The sequence below is a fragment of the Scomber scombrus genome, chromosome 4, assembly GCF_963691925.1.
Source record: "Scomber scombrus chromosome 4, fScoSco1.1, whole genome shotgun sequence".
NCBI classification, from domain to species: Eukaryota; Metazoa; Chordata; class Actinopteri; order Scombriformes; family Scombridae; genus Scomber; species Scomber scombrus.
The window spans coordinates 32,273,698-32,293,158 of NC_084973.1; the positions used below are offsets into that span (position 1 = coordinate 32,273,698).

At 42.4% G+C, this 19,461-nt stretch overlaps 1 protein-coding gene across 2 annotated transcripts in view; it reads right to left on the bottom strand.

Moving 5' to 3' along the window:
* Positions 1–18,958, bottom strand: part of znf608 (zinc finger protein 608) — a gene marked incomplete at its 5' end in the record, with an annotated part of 43,959 nt that extends 25,001 nt beyond the window's left edge. For both annotated transcript variants that reach the window (XM_062416764.1, XM_062416765.1), the window contains 2 exon segments: positions 1,032–1,119; positions 18,705–18,958. In XM_062416764.1, coding sequence (XP_062272748.1) covers positions 1,032–1,119; positions 18,705–18,958 — 342 coding nt within the window.
* Between the last annotated feature and the right edge of the window lie 503 nt (positions 18,959–19,461).

Sequence of the window (19,461 nt, forward strand, 5' to 3'; positions counted from 1 at the left end):
TATGAATGTGTGAATTGAGTGGTCAGAAGACTAGAAAAGCACTATATAAACACATCTTATTATACATTTACATCAGTTTCTCTGTAAGATAATTAACACAGACGGTCATTTAACAACACTTATAGTTGTTCTGAAGGTATTTACAGAATCCCTAAAGACTTTAATAACCATCTTAATTTAAAACATCCATCTGCTGAAGGATCAACCTTTAAAAAAAACGGTTTCCCAAGTTGAGATTGTTTTTTTCTGTCCAGGTAGCTGGCAGGCGGCCATGTTTGTTTTGATTTAGAGAGATAAAAATGCAGAGGACTGAATATAATTTCATCCAGATGGTTACAAGAGTCTGAAATAAGACACCTGGGTTGATCAGATGTCACTGATTAAATAAACTGATGGTTACCTGTGTGATTGTATGCTCACACAGAAGAGGCTCCTGTTGTCCTCGAGTCAAGGAAGGAAGGGAGGAAGAAGGAAGGAAAGGAGGGAGGGAGGAAAGAAGGAAGGGAGGAAGGAAAGGAAGGACAAGGAAAGAAGAAAGGAAGGAAGATAGGAGGGAGGGAGGGAGGAAAGAAGGAAGGAGGGAGGGAGGGAGGGAGAAAGGAAAAGAGGAAGGGAGGAAGGAAGCAAAGAAGGAAGGAAGGAAGGTAGGGGGAGTAAAGAAAGAGAGAAGGAGGGAGGGAAGGAAAGAAGGAAGGACAGAAGGAAGGAAGAAAGGGGGATGGAGGAAGGAAAGAAGGAAGGGAGGAAAGAGAGAGGAAGGAAAGAAAGAGAGAAGGAGGGAGGGAGGAAGGAAGGACAGACGGAAGGAAGGACAGAGGAAAGAAGGAATGAAGGAAGGTAGGAGGGAGGGAGGAAAGAAGGAAGGAGGGAGGGAGGGAGAAAGGAAAAGTGGAAGGAAGGAAGGAAAGAAGGAAAGAAGGAACAATCAAAACAGATGGGGTCAATTTGACCCGGGAGGACGACAGGAAGGTTAAATGTCTTACAGACAGAGTTAGAAGAAGAGAAGCATTAAACAGAGTGCAGTGTGTTACCTTGGAGGAGCCCAGTCATGTTTGGTGCAGTCTAGCAGAGTTCCCACGTAGGTCCTCTTCCTCCACGTCACGTTCACCACCAGCACACCTGTCAATCACACAGAGACACACCAGTTAGTACTGGAACCACTGGGATCCTTAAAAGGGTTAGAAATCAGGTCGGATCCATCAGAGAAGAGACACGAGAGAAAGATTTAACCCTCCTGTTGTCCTCAAGGCAAGGATGGAAGGGAAGGAGGGAGGGAGGAAAGGAGAGAGAAGGAAGGATGGAAGGGAGGAAGGAAGGGAGGATGGAAGGAAAGGAGGGAGAAAGAAGGAAGGAAGGAAGGGAGGAAGGAAGGGAGGATGGAAGGAAAGGAGGGAGGAAGGAAGGAAGGAAGGAAGGAAGGAAGGAAGGAAGGAAGGGAGGATGGAAGGAAGGAAAGGAGGGAGAAAGAAGGAAGGAAGGAAGGGAGGAAGGAAGGGAGGATGGAAGGAAAGGAGGGAGGAAGGAAGGAAGGAAGGAAGGAAGGAAGGAAGGAAGGAAGGAAGGAAGGAAGGAAGGGAGGATGGAAGGAAAGGAGGGAGAAAGAAGGAAGGAAGGAAGGGAGGAAGGAAGGGAGGATGGAAGGAAAGGAGGGAGGAAGGAAGGAAGGAAGGAAGGAAGGAAGGAAGGAAGGAAGGAAGGAAGGAAGGAAGGAAGGAAGGAAGGAAGGAAGGAAGGAAAAGAGGGCGATGGAGGAAGGATGGAAGGGAGGATGGAAGGGAGGATGGAAGGAAAGGAGGGAGGAAGGAAGGGAGGAAAGAAGGAAGGATGGAAGGGAGGAAGGAAGGAAGGGAGGAAGAAGGAAGGATGGAAGGGAGGAAGAAGGAAGGATGGAAGGGAGGAAGAAGGAAGGATGGAAGGGAGGAAGAAGGAAGGATAACGACGATAATCTCATGTGGAATGAATTTTTGAATGAGGTTTTATTTTAAAACATGAATCACCCTGGGAAATTAATATGTTTCCGTATATCAAAAGATAATAATTAATTAATGATAATTATGAGAAGAGAAAAAAGGGGCTTAAAATGTATTTGTGTGATGAAGGCTGAAGGATTTATAGATCTATCACAGACAGCACGAACACATCCAACCCTGTCTGAGCTTTTCATCTTTTTCTCGTCTTCTTTTGTTGTGTGAGGAACCGTTTTTATCCCGTTTGAAGATATGAGAAAGAAACGTTTCAGTTGTTTTAATGAGATCTTTATATATATATATATTATAACACATACATCTACAAAATCAGTCAAGTTTTACAAGATGCTTTAACTTCACCTCATTGTTATCTTTTGGGTGTTTGGATTGTTGGTCGCATAAAACAAGACTTAAGAAAACATCTCTTTGATTGGTGGGGAATTATAGCCGGCATGTTTCTCTATTTTCAGACTAAACGATGAATCAGTGCCATGGGAAGAGAGGTTGGAGGCAGCCCATTGAAAGGAAGAGGGCAAAATATGTTGACCTGGTCATGGAGTGCAATGAGGGTGGATGGAGTGTCAGGCTCTACCTGGTGGAGGTCGGCTCTAGAGGCAATTTGCAGGAGATTCAACAACAGGTCTGCTAAAGGACCCGGGGCTACGAGGACACAGGCTGCACAAGAAATACAGAAGAGGCGGAAAATGTGGGACAAAACTTGGGGAGCGAGACGTCCCTGTGCACTGCCCCACCACCAGGAGATGTTCTGGGTCAAGAGGCGAAACATCAATGAGTCGTAGTTCCCAGCTGATGACCCTGCAGCTAGTGAAGTGTAGCCTGGGTAAACCCATGCTCTCATTCCAGCGAGATTGTACTTCACTCAGAAAGTTAGCATGGCCACCAAGACAAACAATCTTCGCCTGAGATAGGGAACCAATCACAGAACGGGGGAGGCGGGCTCAAGGCGATGATGACCATAGAGCGACTCTGTTTACATCCAGCATGGCGGCTACGGAGCTGCAGCAACCGTTCCAAGCAGCAGTAGATTGCGTGCTAAATAAATAAATTGGAAGGCGAGTTCACTTTGAAAATAGAACAAAAACTTGCGCTACATGAGTTTTCCTTCATAAACAGGAAGTGTTCGCGCTGCTACAGGCTCTGAATTCGTCATCGTCTATCGTTGATATGATTGGCTGTAAGTTTGTCCAGTAGTGTACAGAAGCATTTGATCGACATTCGTTGATCCCGCCTCAAATACGAGGAAATGAACGGCTCCTCTCCAGACCCTACCTCAATCTCACATGAGATTGAGGTAGGGTCTGGAGTTAGCCAGGCTAGGTCCCCAGCTGATGAACCTGCAGCTAGTGAAGTGGGCACTGGTGGAGCTGTGATAAGCCTACAGCTCAGCAGGAAAGAAGATGTAACTGTACTGATTAAGTCAGAATAGTGAATAATCCTTTCTTGTAGCCGTGATGTTGAGTCAGGAGGTGGTGGCAGGTCTGAGGGGAGGAGATGTCGGTTCTTATCACTTTATATTTGCAGGCCAGTCAGTGTTGGTTCTTGACAATCACTAATATAATATGGCACCAGATCCACACATTATAGTTATGCATAGCTGCTCAAGACAAATCCAGAAGGTGTCCAAAGCCAAATGATGTTTTAGTGTCTCTATTAAGGCGACTGTGACTGAATCCATTATGATGTTAAAACAAGACACATTTCTTCTTTTAATGACATAAGTCAGTGTTTCCTTATAAAGAGATGTGTTGATGGATGGATGGATGGGTGGATGGATGGATGGATGGATAGATGGATAGATGGATAGATGGATAGATGGATAGATGGATAGATGGATAGATGGATAGATAGAGAGAGAGAGAGAGAGAGAGAGAGAGAGAGAGAGACAGAGAGAGGGATAGATAGATGGATAGATAGATGGATGGATAGATAGATAGATAGATAGATAGATAGATAGATAGATAGATAGATAGATAGATAGATAGATAGATAGATAGATAGATAGATAGATAGATAGATAGAAACACATCTCTAACTATCCAATGGAAAAACCTAAAAACCTATTACTAAAAATACCCCAAAGTTGTACTAATTAAACAGAAATATGTATATATAAATGTAATAAATACTAAAAGTGCACTGCAGTATCTAAAATAATGACTTGAGCAGGATTTTGTTAAGAAGAGAACCAGAGCAATACGCAGATGTAATACAGTGATGAAGCAAAATGGGAAAAACAAAGATGTGTGCAGGTAGGATTAAAAAGAATAAATTGCACCATAGATGACAGAAAAATCAATCTGAGCTGCAGAAAACGCTGCCATTAAAAGTTGAAGGCTGGAGTTCACCGGTTTATGAGGCTCAGATTGTTCAAGAGTCTCTGTGAAAGTGCTCGGACTGATATTGGTCAGAAACATCTGAGGAGAGAAAAACGCAGTCGTTCATTCCTGTCAGGAGTTTTAAGTTTAGTCATCAAGGTTGAAATTCTATAATCTGGGGATTGAAGAGCTTTCAGCCGCCTGAAATAAACGTCTCTCTCACTTCCCAACCTGACATTTAAAAGCATTAACCTGCGTCCTGTGATGCGCCAGCGGGCAACGCCAGCAAGAATCTCATATTTGGACGCGTTACAGCTTTTAAAACAAGGTTTGACTTCCACACACACGACTTCTGGCTCTTCAATTAAAGGGCCTGATGGCCGCCGCCTTCACAGAACGACCTCACAGCTCAGCAGGTGAATGAATGCTGGGAAACGCGGCCAAGTGTGTCGCTCAACAGGCTCAATGAGAGGCGGAAGAGGTGCATTTATGTGAGCTTCTTATTCCAATATATAATCCTGTTTAAGTAAGATAAGATAAGACATTCCTTTATTAGTCCCAAAGTGGGGAAATGTACAGTGTTATAGCAGAAAAGTGGATAGAAAGAGCATCAATAAAAAAGAATAAAGAACAATAAATAATAACTTCTATAAAAACAATAGTAATAAAAAATATAGTAACAGTAGTTTTAATGTTTGATAAAAATATATTTTCCACATTGCTTCACTTTTATATTCTGTATCTGCTTGTTGTTAGTAGTTCCAGGTTGTGTTTCATTGGGTTTTTAGAGCTATTTTAATAATTTAATAATGGTTTTAGTCTTTATTTAAGGAAAAAGGCCAGGTATTTGCTGGTTGCAGCTTCTCCAGTATGAAGTATTTAAGTTTTTCTTTATCATACATGATAGTAAAGTGAAGGTCTTTGGATTTTGGAAAGCTGATCATATGAGACATCGGGCTAAGACATTATAACAGATCATTTCCGACATAAACAAGACACTTAATTGAGAAAATAATCCTTAAATTAACTGATAATGAGAATAATCATTGGTTGCAGCCCTAGATAACTTTACCCCTGATATCAAAAATGTGCCATATTTGACAAATTACACTGACTGACAGCAAAAATACGACTTTTATCATGATTTTTACTATTGATTATTTCCCTCAAGGGTGTGCTGTTACGCCTCTCAGTCTGTTTTTATCTCTTTGTCTTTTCACTTTATTTACTCATTTATTTATTGACTCATCAGGCTTATTGTGTAGATGTATATTTTATTATGGTAATAACGGTAGAATGGTATTTTGTTCTCTTTTATGTATCTACAAGGCTGGAATGACAATAAAAATCCTTGAATCCTTGAAAAAACACAATGCAGCTACTGTGGCGAAGTCGACAGTTCAGCTGACAGCTCACATAGTTAAATAGAGTGAAATGGACATTTATTGTAGCAGATGTAGCTAATTTCCGACTGTATTCCCACCGGGCGGGGAGTTCCGGTCCTCTAAAAAGAGAGCCAACGCGGAAGTAACTTAAAACTGCATTCTATCAAAAGGCCACCAGGGGGCGACCGTTTTGGTGTCAAAAGGACTTCCGTCTCTATACAAGTCAATGGAGAATTCACCAACTTCTCACTTGATTTCTAACCTCAGTAAACGTTTTCAAAATGTGTTTATGGTCTCAATCGCTAGTTTAAAGCCTTCTTCAATGCAGTATGATGTTCATTTGGGACATTTTGGCCTCCCTGATTTTATATGTGACGATAAAGCAGGGTATGCATTAGGGCGTGGCTACGTCGTGATTGACAGGTTGATTGGTTCACAGGTTCAAACCAATGGGTGACGTCACGGATGCTACGTCCATTTCTTATATACAGTCTATGATTCCCACCAGTAAAATTAAAATATTAACTTTGAAAACATACAGCACAAAACATCAATATTAGAACAAGATAAAACCTGAAAAAACTAAAGAGTAACACCACTTTTCTCCAATTATTCAAACTTAACACCATACTCTAGTACATAACTCTGACTGTGCTATAATGTAATGCTGTGCAGGATCAGCAGCAAACACTCTCGTGTCCCCAGAAGTTTTGCTGTGCCAGAAATGTGACAGTGCTTCTATTTTTAGTGAAGCATGACTCCGTCTCCTCTTCGGGGAGAAAGCCAACACAGAGGATAACTCACAGTTTTCCTCTTACTTAGTCTGAATGTGGGTGTTCATACTAACATTATGTTCTTCACAATCCTTCAAAGTCCCAATTCCAATTTGTTCAAATGTGTATTTTTTGCTTCTCGAACGGCTTTGGGTGAGTTTAAACAAACAAGTCTTTATGAAAGGAGAAAAAATGAACAGGGCGTCCTTGAACCAGCTGTCTGAGAATGTGAGCATCCTGTTGTGAAGCATCTGTAGCTCAGTGACTTTAGGGTTTGTTTGACTGTTTGTTTGTTTGTTGAGACTCAGTGGAAAAGAAAATGTTCTCTTTCTCCTGCTGCTCGTCTTCTTCTTCCCTCTAGTTTTTCTCTTCCAGGCTCATTTACCTCATCTTCCCTCTCTGCATCCTCATCGACTGGAGATCATATCTAAGCAAATTTAACCCTCCTGTTGTCCTCCAGTCAATGAAGGAAGGGAGGAAGAAGGAAGGAAAGGAGGGAGGAAGGAAGGGAGGAAGGAAGAAGGAAGGAAAGGAGGGAGAGAGGGAAGAAGGAAGGAAAGGAGGGAGGAACGAAGGGAGGAAAGGAGGGAAGGGAGGAAAGGAAAGAAGGATGAAGGAAGGAAAGGAGGGAGGAAGGAAGAAGGAAGGAAAGGAGGGTGGGAGGAAGGAAGGAAGGGAGAAAATGAAACGAAGGAAGGAAGGAAGGAAGAAGGAAGGAAGAAGGAAGGAAAGGAGGGAGGAAGGAAGGAGGGAAGGAAGGAAAGGAGGGATGAAGGAAGGAAAGAAGGAAGGAAGGAAGGAAAGAAGGAAGGAAGGGAGGAAAGAAGGAACAGTCAAAACAGACGGGGTCAATTTGACCCGGGAGGACGACAGGAAGGTTAGAGCAAATATCTGTTGATTTTCTCTGTTTTCCTTACTGTCAACCATCAATGAACTGATCTGTTAACAAGTATCATGTGTTTATCCAACGCCTTAAATATCTGTTATTGCCAAAAACTGTTAATTGATCCACACTGGGTGACATGTTCCTTCATTATAAAGACTTTGGTCATGTTAGTTGGTTTAGAAACAGCTCCTAACAACAGAGATCATGTTTTCAGTCCCTGTAAGGCGGATGCTACTGAGCATGTGCAGGAACATGACTCTGATTACAGAGCTTTGCTAGCTTGTTTGTAAACTTTGTAAAATAAGAACTTCAGCACAAAGTCAAGATGTTGTGTTGTGTAAGACAACAAGTCGGCAAAGCTCTGTACACAGATCTGTGTTCCTGCACATAGTCGGGGCCGTCTGCCTTACACAGAACTACTCTCAGGAGACTGAAGTCATGACGAAACTCCTCATAACAAAAGGAACATGTCGACCAGTGCAGTGGTGTGAAATGTTTTTAATGGTTTTAGGACAACAACAGAAGTCTACAGCACAGAGGAATAAGATATAAGATAAATCAGACTTTGAATACAAACTTGTTAGTAGATCAGCTGGTTGTTGATTGTGCTCTGCAAGTGAGATTTGTTGACCTTATCCTTTAATGATACTGCAAAAATCTTACATTTAAAAGGTCACAATTACTCTGTATAGATGGTAAGTATAGGATGCTCTTTGTTTTTTAATATGCTCTATCTGCCAAACTCATTTGCATTGTTACGTTATCTCTTGAACTTTGTCATCTGGTATTTTAGTTTCTATAGATTTATTTGCAGGTCTGTAAGTTTGGTTTGAACAGATAAAACATCTTGATAGTTCTTAAGTGGGGCTCAAAACTTGCTTTCTATGCATATTTCCAGTTAAAAGGACTAAGTTGAAGGTTTGCTTTCGATCATTTATTCAGAGATATCACTAAAGCAGAATAAGATCAGGCAAGAGGGAAAGAGTTTTCTGTGCACATTCACAGTTAGAGAGACTAAGTTGAAGGTTGGCTTTCCATCATCCATTCATAGATATCACTGAAGCAGAATGAGATCAGCGCTGAGAGGCTTGAGTCGTCAGGTGAGAGTGAAAGAGAGAGCAGGGTATCATCAGCATAGCAGTGATATTTGATTTATTTACTGCCTTTATTTACACATTTTTCTCTTGTAATCCCATTATATATTTGATGTTCTGTCTTTAGTGTTCATTCTCTCATTGTTTCTATCAGTTCACAGGTCTGTAAAACTTTTTGTAAACTTGCTTTTGAAATTTCTAAAAATGCAGAACGCAGGTCATAGTTGATGTGGTTTGAACGGATGAAAAAAAAAAGTTCTCTTCTCTTGCTCTGTGTGTGACAGAAAGCCTCATACAGCAGCAAGTACACCATCGCCTCCATGTCCTCCATTGTTTATGTGTTTTGTTGCGTATAAAAATGAAGTCACAGCAGTTTTGCGGAGCCGTGCTATGACGACCCCGCCCACGTTGAGTAGGTACTTTTTTGGAATGGAAAAGGTTCCTGGAACCCTACCGAGTTGAGTCAAGCCGAGTCGAGCCGAGTAGTGCTAGAACTGTATAGTGGAAAAGCGGCAATAGATATCACTGAAGCAGAATGAGATCAACACTGAGAGGCTCGATTCATCAGGTGAGAAGGACAGATAGAGCAGAGTATCATCAGCATAACAGCGGTAAAACAAAACGTCAGTGTTTTTTGTCATGCAAACATCTTTTAAATGATTCTCACAGTATTTCTTTTGTTTGTGGGGAAAAAAAGAGGCAATCCTGGTGAAAATGGTGCAGTGTGCATTGCTGTTACTACCACCAGGGGGCTCCAAAGTCAGAATGGAGAGAAAATAATTCTAGTTTCAAATGCAAATAACATTAATCTGCCACTTAACGATGGTTATTATTGGGATTTATTTCTAAATATTTGTTTACATTTTGCAGATAGCCTGATGGTGGTAATCATTACTATAATTTCCTTTATCTGTGGCGTCCAGACAGCCAGACAGACAGTATGGATATAACATCAGACAGTCTGTGGAGCTCAGATGAGAGTCGAGCCAATCACTGTTTGATTAGTGTTCATCAGACGCAGAGAGCGCCTGCAGGGAGGACGAGGGAGGGTCTGAAGCTGAAATGGTGGTCTCTTCTTCCCTTTCTGTCTCTCCAATTAGTATTCAGCTTAATTAACATGCAACCCGCATCTCCCTGTAGTATCCCTCCGCTTGCAACGAGGAGGAGGGGGGGGGCTCCGGTTATCAGTCCGCCTCCTGAACGATAGTCCCCGAGCGGCAGGAAGGGAGGAAAATACAAACCTCTCCTTCCACTTAATCTTTCTTTGTCTGGTGTTTTTTTTTTTTACCCTGACATTGTCGCTCTGCCTGTGCATCACGACAAAAAAAGATTTAAAAAAAGCTTCATCTTCATCCGTCTTATTTGTTTCTTTCCGCCTCCATCTTTACATTCCTCTCCATCTCTTCATTCATCCCTCTGGTGCTTTAAAAAATACAGACAAAAAACCTCGGCTGACATTCTGTCCATCTTCACACTCCTCTCTATCTCTCTCTCTTTCTCTCTCTCCCTCTTCCCTCCTTCCATCCATCCGTCCTGACAGCCTGCTGGCACACAGACTGAGACCTGAATCCATTTTCTCGCTCGCATCCATCTTTATCCAACTTCTCTCCTTCTTATCCAACTGTTTGGTGTCAAAATTGAACCATTTTTACATTTTAAAGCTGTAAAAACACCTTGTACACCTTGTTTTTCCTAATGTGACCCTCAATATATACAAATAGAAATAAAATGCATTTTTTTGGACATTTTTGGATATGCAAATGTCCAAATTTGACCTGTGTTTATTCTATGAAAATGTTCTCCTGGATCATAAAATAGTGATCGTGTCTTTTTTCGCCATAAATACATAGAATACGATCTATTTGCTCTCTGACAGCTTCATTAAGAATTAATCAAACATTTATTAACCTTCGTGTCGTTTTGACTGTTCCTTCTTTCCTTCCTTCCTCCCTCCTTTCCTTCCGTCTTCCTTCCTTCCTTCCTCCCTCCCTCCTTTCCTTCCTTCCTTCCTCCCTCCTTTCCTTCCGTCTTCCTTCCTTCCTTCCTCCCTCCTTTCCTTCCGTCTTCCTTCCTTCCTTCCTCCCTCCTTTCCTTCCGTCTTCCTTCCTTCCTCCCTCCTTTCTTTCCTTTTTCCTTCCTTCCTTCCTCCCTCCCTCCTTTCCTTCCTTTTTCCTTCCTTCCTTCCTCCCTCCTTTCCTTCCGTCTTCCTTCCTTTCTCCCTCCTTTCTTTCCTTTTTCCTTCCTTCCTCCCTCCCTCCTTTCCTTCCTTTTTCCTTCCTTCCTTCCTCCCTCCTTTCCTTCCGTCTTCCTTCCTTCCTCCCTCCCTCCTTTCTTTCCTTTTTCCTTCCTTCCTCCCTCCCTCCTTTCCTTCCTTCCTTCCTTCCTTCCTCCCTCCCTCCTTTCTTTCCTTTTTCCTTCCTCCCTCCTTTCCTTCCGTCTTCCTTCCTTCCTTTCTCCCTCCCTCCCTCCTTTCTTTCCTTTTTCCTTCCTTCCTCCCTCCCTCCTTTACTTCCTTCCTTCCTCCCTCCTTTCCTTCCTTCTTCCTTCCTTCCTTCCTTCCTTCCTCCTTCCTTTCTTTCCTTTTTCCTTCCTTCCTCCCTCCCTCCTTTCCATCCTTCCTTCCTCCCTACTTTCCATCCTTCCTTCCTCCCTACTTTCCTCCCTTCCTTCCTTCCTCCTCGTCCATTTTTCTTTCTTTTCTTGTCTCTGTATAGTTTATAAAATCTATTCTGTGTTTCCACTATTCAGAGCAGCTCATGTGTGAGTCTGTCCAGAATTAATCTCTCATATTATTCACATATCTCATAATATCCACATCCGGTGTTACTCTGCTTCATATCACTGAAGCTGCTTCTGCTTGTTTACTTGCATAAAACTAGAAATACGATGCTTTGATGTTTTTTTCCTGTTTGCATTTATTATCTCCACCGAGGAAGAAATGTGTTCAGTCCTGCTCGGTTTGTTTATTTCTCACAAATGTGTCAACAGAACTGAATTAAAGCTGAGCTACTGTAAGTCCACACATATTTCATAAAGACTTCTTAACATTGTGCAATACGGCTTTATTATGCACTGAAAGCACACGAGCAGCACTTAGTCAAATAAAACTGTATTTATTGAGCTGTTCCTGTCATTTCTGCAATGATTTGAATATATGTGAATGAAGGAAAGCAGCCCTCTAAATCACAATTATTGGAGCCTTTTATCCTGAGTGGCTCTTATTATTTGGGTTAATTTTCATGCTATAAAAACAGCAGAAAGTTAAATATTCTTAATAATCTTATTAAAAACACATCAACACTTAAATAGGAAAAGCATGATCTTTATGCACAAGCTTAAATACTATAAAAATGGCAGGAAGTTAACTATCTTAAAAAGCATGATCCACACATGTGACCAAGTGCTTATCAATGATAAAAAATAACATTTGAATAATGATTAAAATAGTTGAGAACAGGATTTTGGTGTTTGTCTTTATACACCCGAATGTTTTTTATACTGTAATGCTAAAAAAAAAAATCAGATCACTGTCAAAAACTGTATTTAAGGAACAGTTCCTTTCCTTCCTTCTTCCTTCCTCCCTCCCTCCTTCCCTCCCTTCCTTCCTTCTTCCTACCTTCCTTCCTTCCTTCCTTCCTTCCTTCCTTCCTTCCTACCTTCCTTCCTTCTTCCTCCATTCCTACCTTCCTCCTTCCTTTCCTTCTGTCTTCCTTCCTCCCTCCCTCCTTTCCTCCCTTCCTCCTTTCATTCCTCCTTCCTACCTTCTTTCCTCCCTTCCTCCTTTCATTCCTCCTTCCTACCTTCCTACCTTCCTCCCTTCCTTCCTTGACTCGAGGACAACAGGAGGGTTAATGACTGACGGGGAATGTATGAATGTGAATTAGTGCTAATTATGAGTCAGTATGTAAAGGGTTAAATAAGAAAATCTACACATGTGACCAAGTGCTTATAAATGATAAAAATAACATTTAAATAAATATTCAAATAGTTGAGAACAGGATTTTGGCGTTTATCTTTATTCACCCAAATGTTTTTTATACTGTAATGCTAAAAAAAATGTCATCAGATCGGCTAAAAATCTGTTTTTGTGTAACTCTCCGTCTCTCTGGAGTCTTTAATCCAAACAGAGTCAGAAGCAGCAGATGTATTATTCTCCGTTCTCTCTTCTCTCCTCTCTGCACCTCTCTGGCCCGTTTAAGAACGCTCTTCATCTTGGATAATATTCCCCTGTGTTATGTTTGTATTTTCTTCTTCTGTTTTTTTTATTTTTGTGCCCGGGTGGAGTGAGTATAGCTCCAGTTAATTAATACTGGGCCGAGATACAAATATACCTCTCTGCCAAATTTTCTAACACTCCACTTCAGAGGCCCCTGCGGCTGGCAGAGCGAGCCGGGCACCGAGAGATGGGATTTATTCATTAGCAGCCTGCAGTAAGGTATTACACCTCCGCTGAGAGGCTGCAGAGCTCGTTAACGGCCTATCAAAGAGCGGTGGCGTTGAAATCGGCGGGTAAATCATCTCGCCGTCTGATCCGCCGCCCGCCGATCCGCCGCCCGCCGATCCCATGGTATCATTTTGTTGTTCTGGACAGGTTTTTTTGGTTCTACTTTTCTTCCTTTAGGATTATGTGTAGTGCAAAGCCAAAACCGCCCTCGTGAGGATTATCAGTCATATTAAAAATAAACTTTGCTTATTTTTTATTTGGCAGAAAGTGTCCAAAAGATCTGGAACGATAAAGCTGAAGTATGAAGTAGCACCAGTTATTTTTTCTGTGAGCATATGTTCTCTAAACCCACACTAACCGTAACAATGCCAAAATGTAAACCAGGGTGAAATCTGTGATCTCCACATTACTTAACAATCATCCCTGTTGTGATTTAGAGGGCTGACTCGGGGGGCAGCTGATAGTATAACTCTATGGATGTCAGTCCAACACTTAACTCCACAGTCAAATATCTCAGCAGTAATTGAGTGAACTGCCATTAACGTCCTGAGACCCAAGCTTCTGTTTGGTATGTAAGTAATACAAAAAGTGTATAAAACGGTTTCTTTCCTTACATTTGCACTTTCCCTTTGCACCATAGACTGTATATAAGAAATGGAAGTAACATCCGTGACGTCACCCATTGGTTTGTGGACTGCTGCTCGGAGGCCAATAGTATCGGATCTGAGCAGCGCCATCTTGAAAATTTCCGGTGCATGCTGGGAAAAATAAAAACAGGGATTCTACTTATATGGGCATCAGGAGGAGCATGAGGCGCCCTCCTGAACCTGTGAACCAATCAACCTGTCAATCACGACGTAGCCACGCCCTAATGCATACCCTGCTTTATCGTCACATATAAAATCAGGGAGGCCAAAATGTCCCAAATGAACATCATACTGCATTGAAGAAGGCTTTAAACTAGCGATTGAGACCATAAACACATTTTGAAAACGTTTACTGAGGTTAGAAATCAAGTGAGAAGTTGGTGAATTCTCCATTGACTTGTATAGAGACGGAAGTCCTTTTGACACCAAAATGGTCGCCCCCTGGTGGCCTTTTGATAGAATGCAGTTTTTAAGTTACTTCCACGTTGGCTTCATTTCAGAGGACCGGAACTCCCTGCCTGGTACGACCGAGGTCAAAGTTCAGCAGAATGACGTAAAAAGGTCCAGCAAAGCCAAAATGTGATGTTACCGTATGAGGACGCAGGGTCACAAGAGGTTAAAGGAAATGTTTGACATTCTGGAAATAAGCTCATTCACTTTCTTTTTGAGTGTTACATGAGAAGATCAATTCCACTCTCTGACTCTTTAAATAAGTCTGTCAAATTCACTACTGAACATGTATTTTGTGAGTTTGCTCTGTTTGTACTTTCACAGAGAAGTATCATGAATGTATTACAGGAACTGGAAACCACACTTAGCGATGGAAAGTTGCTTGCCTGGTGCGTCAGCCAAAAAAGTTGTCGAGCTTCCAGGTTCTCTCTCTCATTAGTGTTTCTCCGCTTGGCCCACAGACTTTACATTGGATTTTTTAAATCACTTTTCTGGGCTACAGGAAAGTTTTACAAATATATAAACTCATCATAGAAAAGAGAAGTCATTGAAATGTCTTATCAATTGTTTTATGGACATTTTAAATAATGGTAGTCTACAGGGAAAATACTTTAGGGGCTGCAGAGTATTTTATGGCTGCAATACCATGAGTGACCACTGGGGGAAAACTGGCAGCAAGGATGAGAGTCAGCGTTGTATACGTCTGACTTTAATACAGCAGACTGCATTACTTTAACTGACCTGAAATACATTTTTGTCTTTTTTATTAACGATATCAACAATATTTACCCCCCAATAGGAGTCCTGCAAGGCTGCAATCATTTCCTTTAATGATTAATTGATTGACCAGTACATAACAATATGTATCATTATGCCCTGAAGCCCAATTTAACATATTCTGATGATTAGTTTTGTCTGATCAATGGTCAAAAACACAAAGATGTTGTGTTTACTGTCATGGGAAACTGGAAAACTAGCAAATATTCATATTTAAGAAGCTGCTAACTGAGAATTTTTGGCTTTACTTAACCTTCGTGTCGTCCTCCCGGGTCAAATTGACCCCGTCTGTTTTGACTGTTCCCTCTTTCCTCCCTTCTTACCTTCCTTCCTTCCTTCCTTCCTTCCTTCCTTCCTTCCTTCCTTCCTTCCTTCCTTCCTTCCTTCCTTCCTTCCTTCCTTCCTATCTCCTTCTTTCCTTCCTTCATCCCTTCCTCTTTTCCTTTCTCTCTCCCTCCCTCCTTTCTTCCTTCCTTCCTTCCTATCTCCTTCTTTCCTTCCTTCCTCCCTTCCTCTTTTCCTTTCTCTCTCCCTCCCTCCTTCCTTCCTTCTTCCTTCCTTCTTTCCTTCCTTCCTACCTCTTTTCCTCCCTCCCTCCCTCCTTACTCCTTTCCTTCCTTCCTTTCTCCTTTCCTTCCTCCCTCCCTCCTTCCTTCCTTCCTTCCTTCCTTCCTTTCTTCTAACCTTCCCTTTTCTCTTCCCTTCCTTCCATCCTTCCTTCCAACTATACTTCCTTCCTTCCTTCCGTCCTTTTTCTGTTTCCTTCCTTCCATCCTTCCTTCCTTCTGTCCTTTTTCTCCTCCTTTCTCCTTTCCTTCCTTCTTATTTCCTTCCTCCCTCCCTTCCTTCCTTCCTCCACAAGGTGTTTGAGAATATCCTCCAATAATTAACTCCATATTTTCTCTATAAACAAGTAGCAGTGGAGATGTTTGTTGTTTGGATATAAAACTGCTTCTGCTTCTGCTTCTGCTGTGATGTTTGGAAAAATAAATAAAAGAAAAAATATTCCAGAAAACCTAAAAACCTCTCAGCTCTCAGTACTAAGAACTATGTAACCAGTTATGACAGAGTTGTGATGAGCTGTCAGAAATCAGCAGGATAACGTCTCACTTCTTGCATCGCGCTGTCTTCAGAAACCACAAAAACAACCTTTACTTCATTTTTCAGATTTTCCTTTTTTTTGGGAAAACAGCCAAAATGCAGCCGGCGTTCATTTAAACTGCTGTGATCGTCCTCACGGGTCAAATTGACCCCGTCTGTTTTGACTGTTACTTCCTTCCTTCCTTCCGTCTGTCCTTCCTTCCCTGCTTCTTTCCTTCCCTCTTTCCTTCCTCCCTTCCTTCTTTCCTCTGTCCTTCCTTCCTTCCTTCCTGCCTTCCTCTTTCCCTTTCTACCTCCCTCCCTCGCTCCCTCCTTCCTTCTTTCCTTTCTTTTCCTCCCTTCCATCCTTCCTTCTTTTCTTCCAACCTTCCTCCCTTCCTTCTTTACTTTCCTCCCTTCCTCCCTCCCTCTATTCTTTCCTTCCTTTCCTCTTTCCTTCCTTTCTTCCTTCTTTCCTCTGTCCTTCTTTCCTCCCTCCCTCCTTCTTTCCTTCCCTCCTTCCTTCCTTAATTCCTTCCGTCCTTCCTTTCCTTACTCCCTTCCTTCTTTCCTTTCGTCCCTTACTTCCTCCCTCCTACCTTCCTTCCTTCCTCCATTACTTCCTCCCTCCTTTCCTTCCTTACTTCCTTCCCTCCTTCCTTCCTCCCTCCTTTCCTCCCTTCCTTCCTCCCTCCTTTCCTTCCTTCCTTCCTCCCTCCTTTCCTTCCTTCTTCCTCTGTTCCATCCTTCCTTCCTCCCTTCCTTCCTTCCTTCCTTCCTTCCTCCCTCCCTCCTTTCTCCGTTCCATCCTTCCTTCCTCCCTCCCATCCTTCCTTCTTCCTCCCTTCCTTCCTTGACTCGAGGACAACAGGAGTCTGTTTATTTGGACGCTGAACAGAGCAAACAACCATAAATCGTGTGAATGTGAAAACGACAGAGTGCAGTGAAGAGTAAGTCCGGAGCTTTTCTAACCGTCAAGGCGAGAAAAAGCCTTTTGTCAAAACTCGAATCAGGTCAAGCTGTGGGATCAGAAAAAGCTGCTGATGCGTTTTAGCCATCTTGGCTTTCACTGAAGCATGAAAAAAAGTATTTTATTTATCCCTGTTTGACGCTTCAGACTTTTTCCTCCTCCTCTTCATCACAGAGGAGCGTTTCTAAAAAAACATCCAGGCTCTAAAAAACACTCCATTTACAGCTCAGCCGCTTTCAGGTTCAGTCTCTTTTCACTTTGTTCACATCTCTGCTTATGTAAACACACACACACACACACACACACACACACACACACACACACACACACACACACACACACACACACACACACACACACACACACACACACACACACACACACACACACACACACACACACAATGTTGCCTACCAAAATTATTCTGCCGCAGACAGGACTGAAGCACAGTTGGGAAGCTTCAAATAAAATCACTGTCTGAACACATTTAACCCTCCTGTTGTCCTCGAGTCAAGGAAGGAAGGGAGGGAGGGAGGGAGGGAGGAAGGAAGCATGGAAGGGAGGAAGAAGGAAAGAAAGGAGGGAGGGAAGAAGGAAGGACAGAGGAAAGAAGGAAGGGAGGAAGGTAGGGGGAGGAAAGAAAGACAGAAGGAGGGAGGGAGGAAGGGAGGGAGAAAGGAAGGAAAGAAAGAGAGAAGGAGGGAGGGAGGGAGGAAGGACAGACGGAAGGAAGGAAGAAGGAAGGAAAGGAGGGAAAAAGGAAGGAAGGGAGGAAGAAGGAAGGAAAGGAGGGAGGGAGGAAGGAAAAGAGGAAGGGAGGAAGGAAGGAAAGAAGGACAGAGGAAAGAAGGAAGGGAGGAAGGTAGGGGGAGGAAAGAAAGACAGAAGGAGGGAGAAAGGAAGGAAGGAGGGAAGGAAAGAAGGAGGGAGGGAGGGAGGAAGGAAAGAAGGAAGGCAGGAAAGTGAGAGGAAGGAAAGAAAGAGAGAAGGAGGAAGGGGAAGGGGGGGAAGGACAGACGGAAGGAAGGAAGGAAGGAAAGGAGGAACAGTCAAAACAGACGGGGTCAATTTGACCCGTGAAGACGACACAAAGATTTTTGCCACAATTAAGATTTGTGGATGACATTTAGAACATTTAAATTATTTACAATAAAAAGGAATACCAGTAAAAATAAAACATCACAGCGAGCATCACTTTGTCTTTGTTAGATCTGATATTCATCGTATGGCCTTCAGTCACTTTGTTCCAGACATTTATTCAGCTGCTTTTCTACCTGATGAACAGGTGAGATGTTAGATAGATGTCATAACGTATTTTCGGCTCAGCTGGCCTTTTGTGGGGCAGGTTGGGTTCGTGTGGGGTTGACTGACGTACTTTTTATCAGTATTATGTATGTTTTTGATCAGGTGGGTGGAAATCTACTTTATTTCTATGGGTTTTAGCTGTAGATTGGCCACCATGCCACCGCTGCTGCTGCCAAAGAGATCTGCAAGGCTGGATAACTGTGGTAGTGTGTAAGTATGCGTGTCTATAACGCTCCGTTACACAAGTATCTCCTTATTGTTAAACCCAACTGAGAAGTACAATTAGAGGCAGCATAATGTCTCTACATCACTATAATACTGCAGTACTTTTACTGTAATACTGCATACTACATCACTATAATACTGCAGTACTTTTACTGTAATACTGCATACTACATCACTCATAATACTGCAGTACTTTTACTGTAATACTGCATACTACATCACTCATAATACTGCAGTACTTTTACTGTAATACTGCATACTACATCACTCATAATACTGCAGTACTTTTACTGTAATACTGCATACTACATCACTCATAATACTGCAGTACTGATGTAGATCTCATAACTTTTTGTACTTCTTACCTTCTTCAGTCTCATGCCAGACGATGCCCTCCAGGTTGACGCTGGTCCCCGGCTGGCAGGGTCCCAGACAAACCGAGTCTCCGTCCAGCACCCCCGAGACGCTTCCATCCTGGGTGTTGGTGCCGATGGACCTCGTCCTCACCGCCAGCTGCTTGGGGTTAGAGGTGGGCAGGGTCGGGGGGGAGAAGGACGGGGCCGAGGGCAGGGAGGATCCGGGTGCACCGGGATGGCCTGGAGCTGGAGGCGCTGGCATCGTGAACATGGGGTCCACCTGGAGGAAAGAGAAGAAGAAGAGACGACTCATTACAGGTCAGAGAAAGAGACCACCATGAATTATAATATGTCATTTGGCTTTGCTTCAGCTCCACTTCATCATTTCAATTTCACTTTTATTAAACTTAATGAAATATGGGTCCAAGGCTTCGTTTAGTGTGTCTGAAGAAAAAAAGAGTTAAGAAGGCTTTGAGAGAGAAAATGGACAAAAATGTAACTTAAAAAAAAAGATTATTAATGTCATTTTAATATTTCTGATGTGAAACCAGCTGACATCTGGTTATTTGAATGTTCCGACATAATGGAGGCAAGAGTCGGAAGGACGTTTTCAACAAGACATTTTCTCCAAATGTCACATCATTCATTATTATACCCTCAGTCTTCAGTCACCTCCTTCCTAATACTGACTGGCAGCTAATCATCTCACAACTATAACCAGACTTTTACAAATCTTCTATTTGGATTCATCTGCACGTCTTTATCA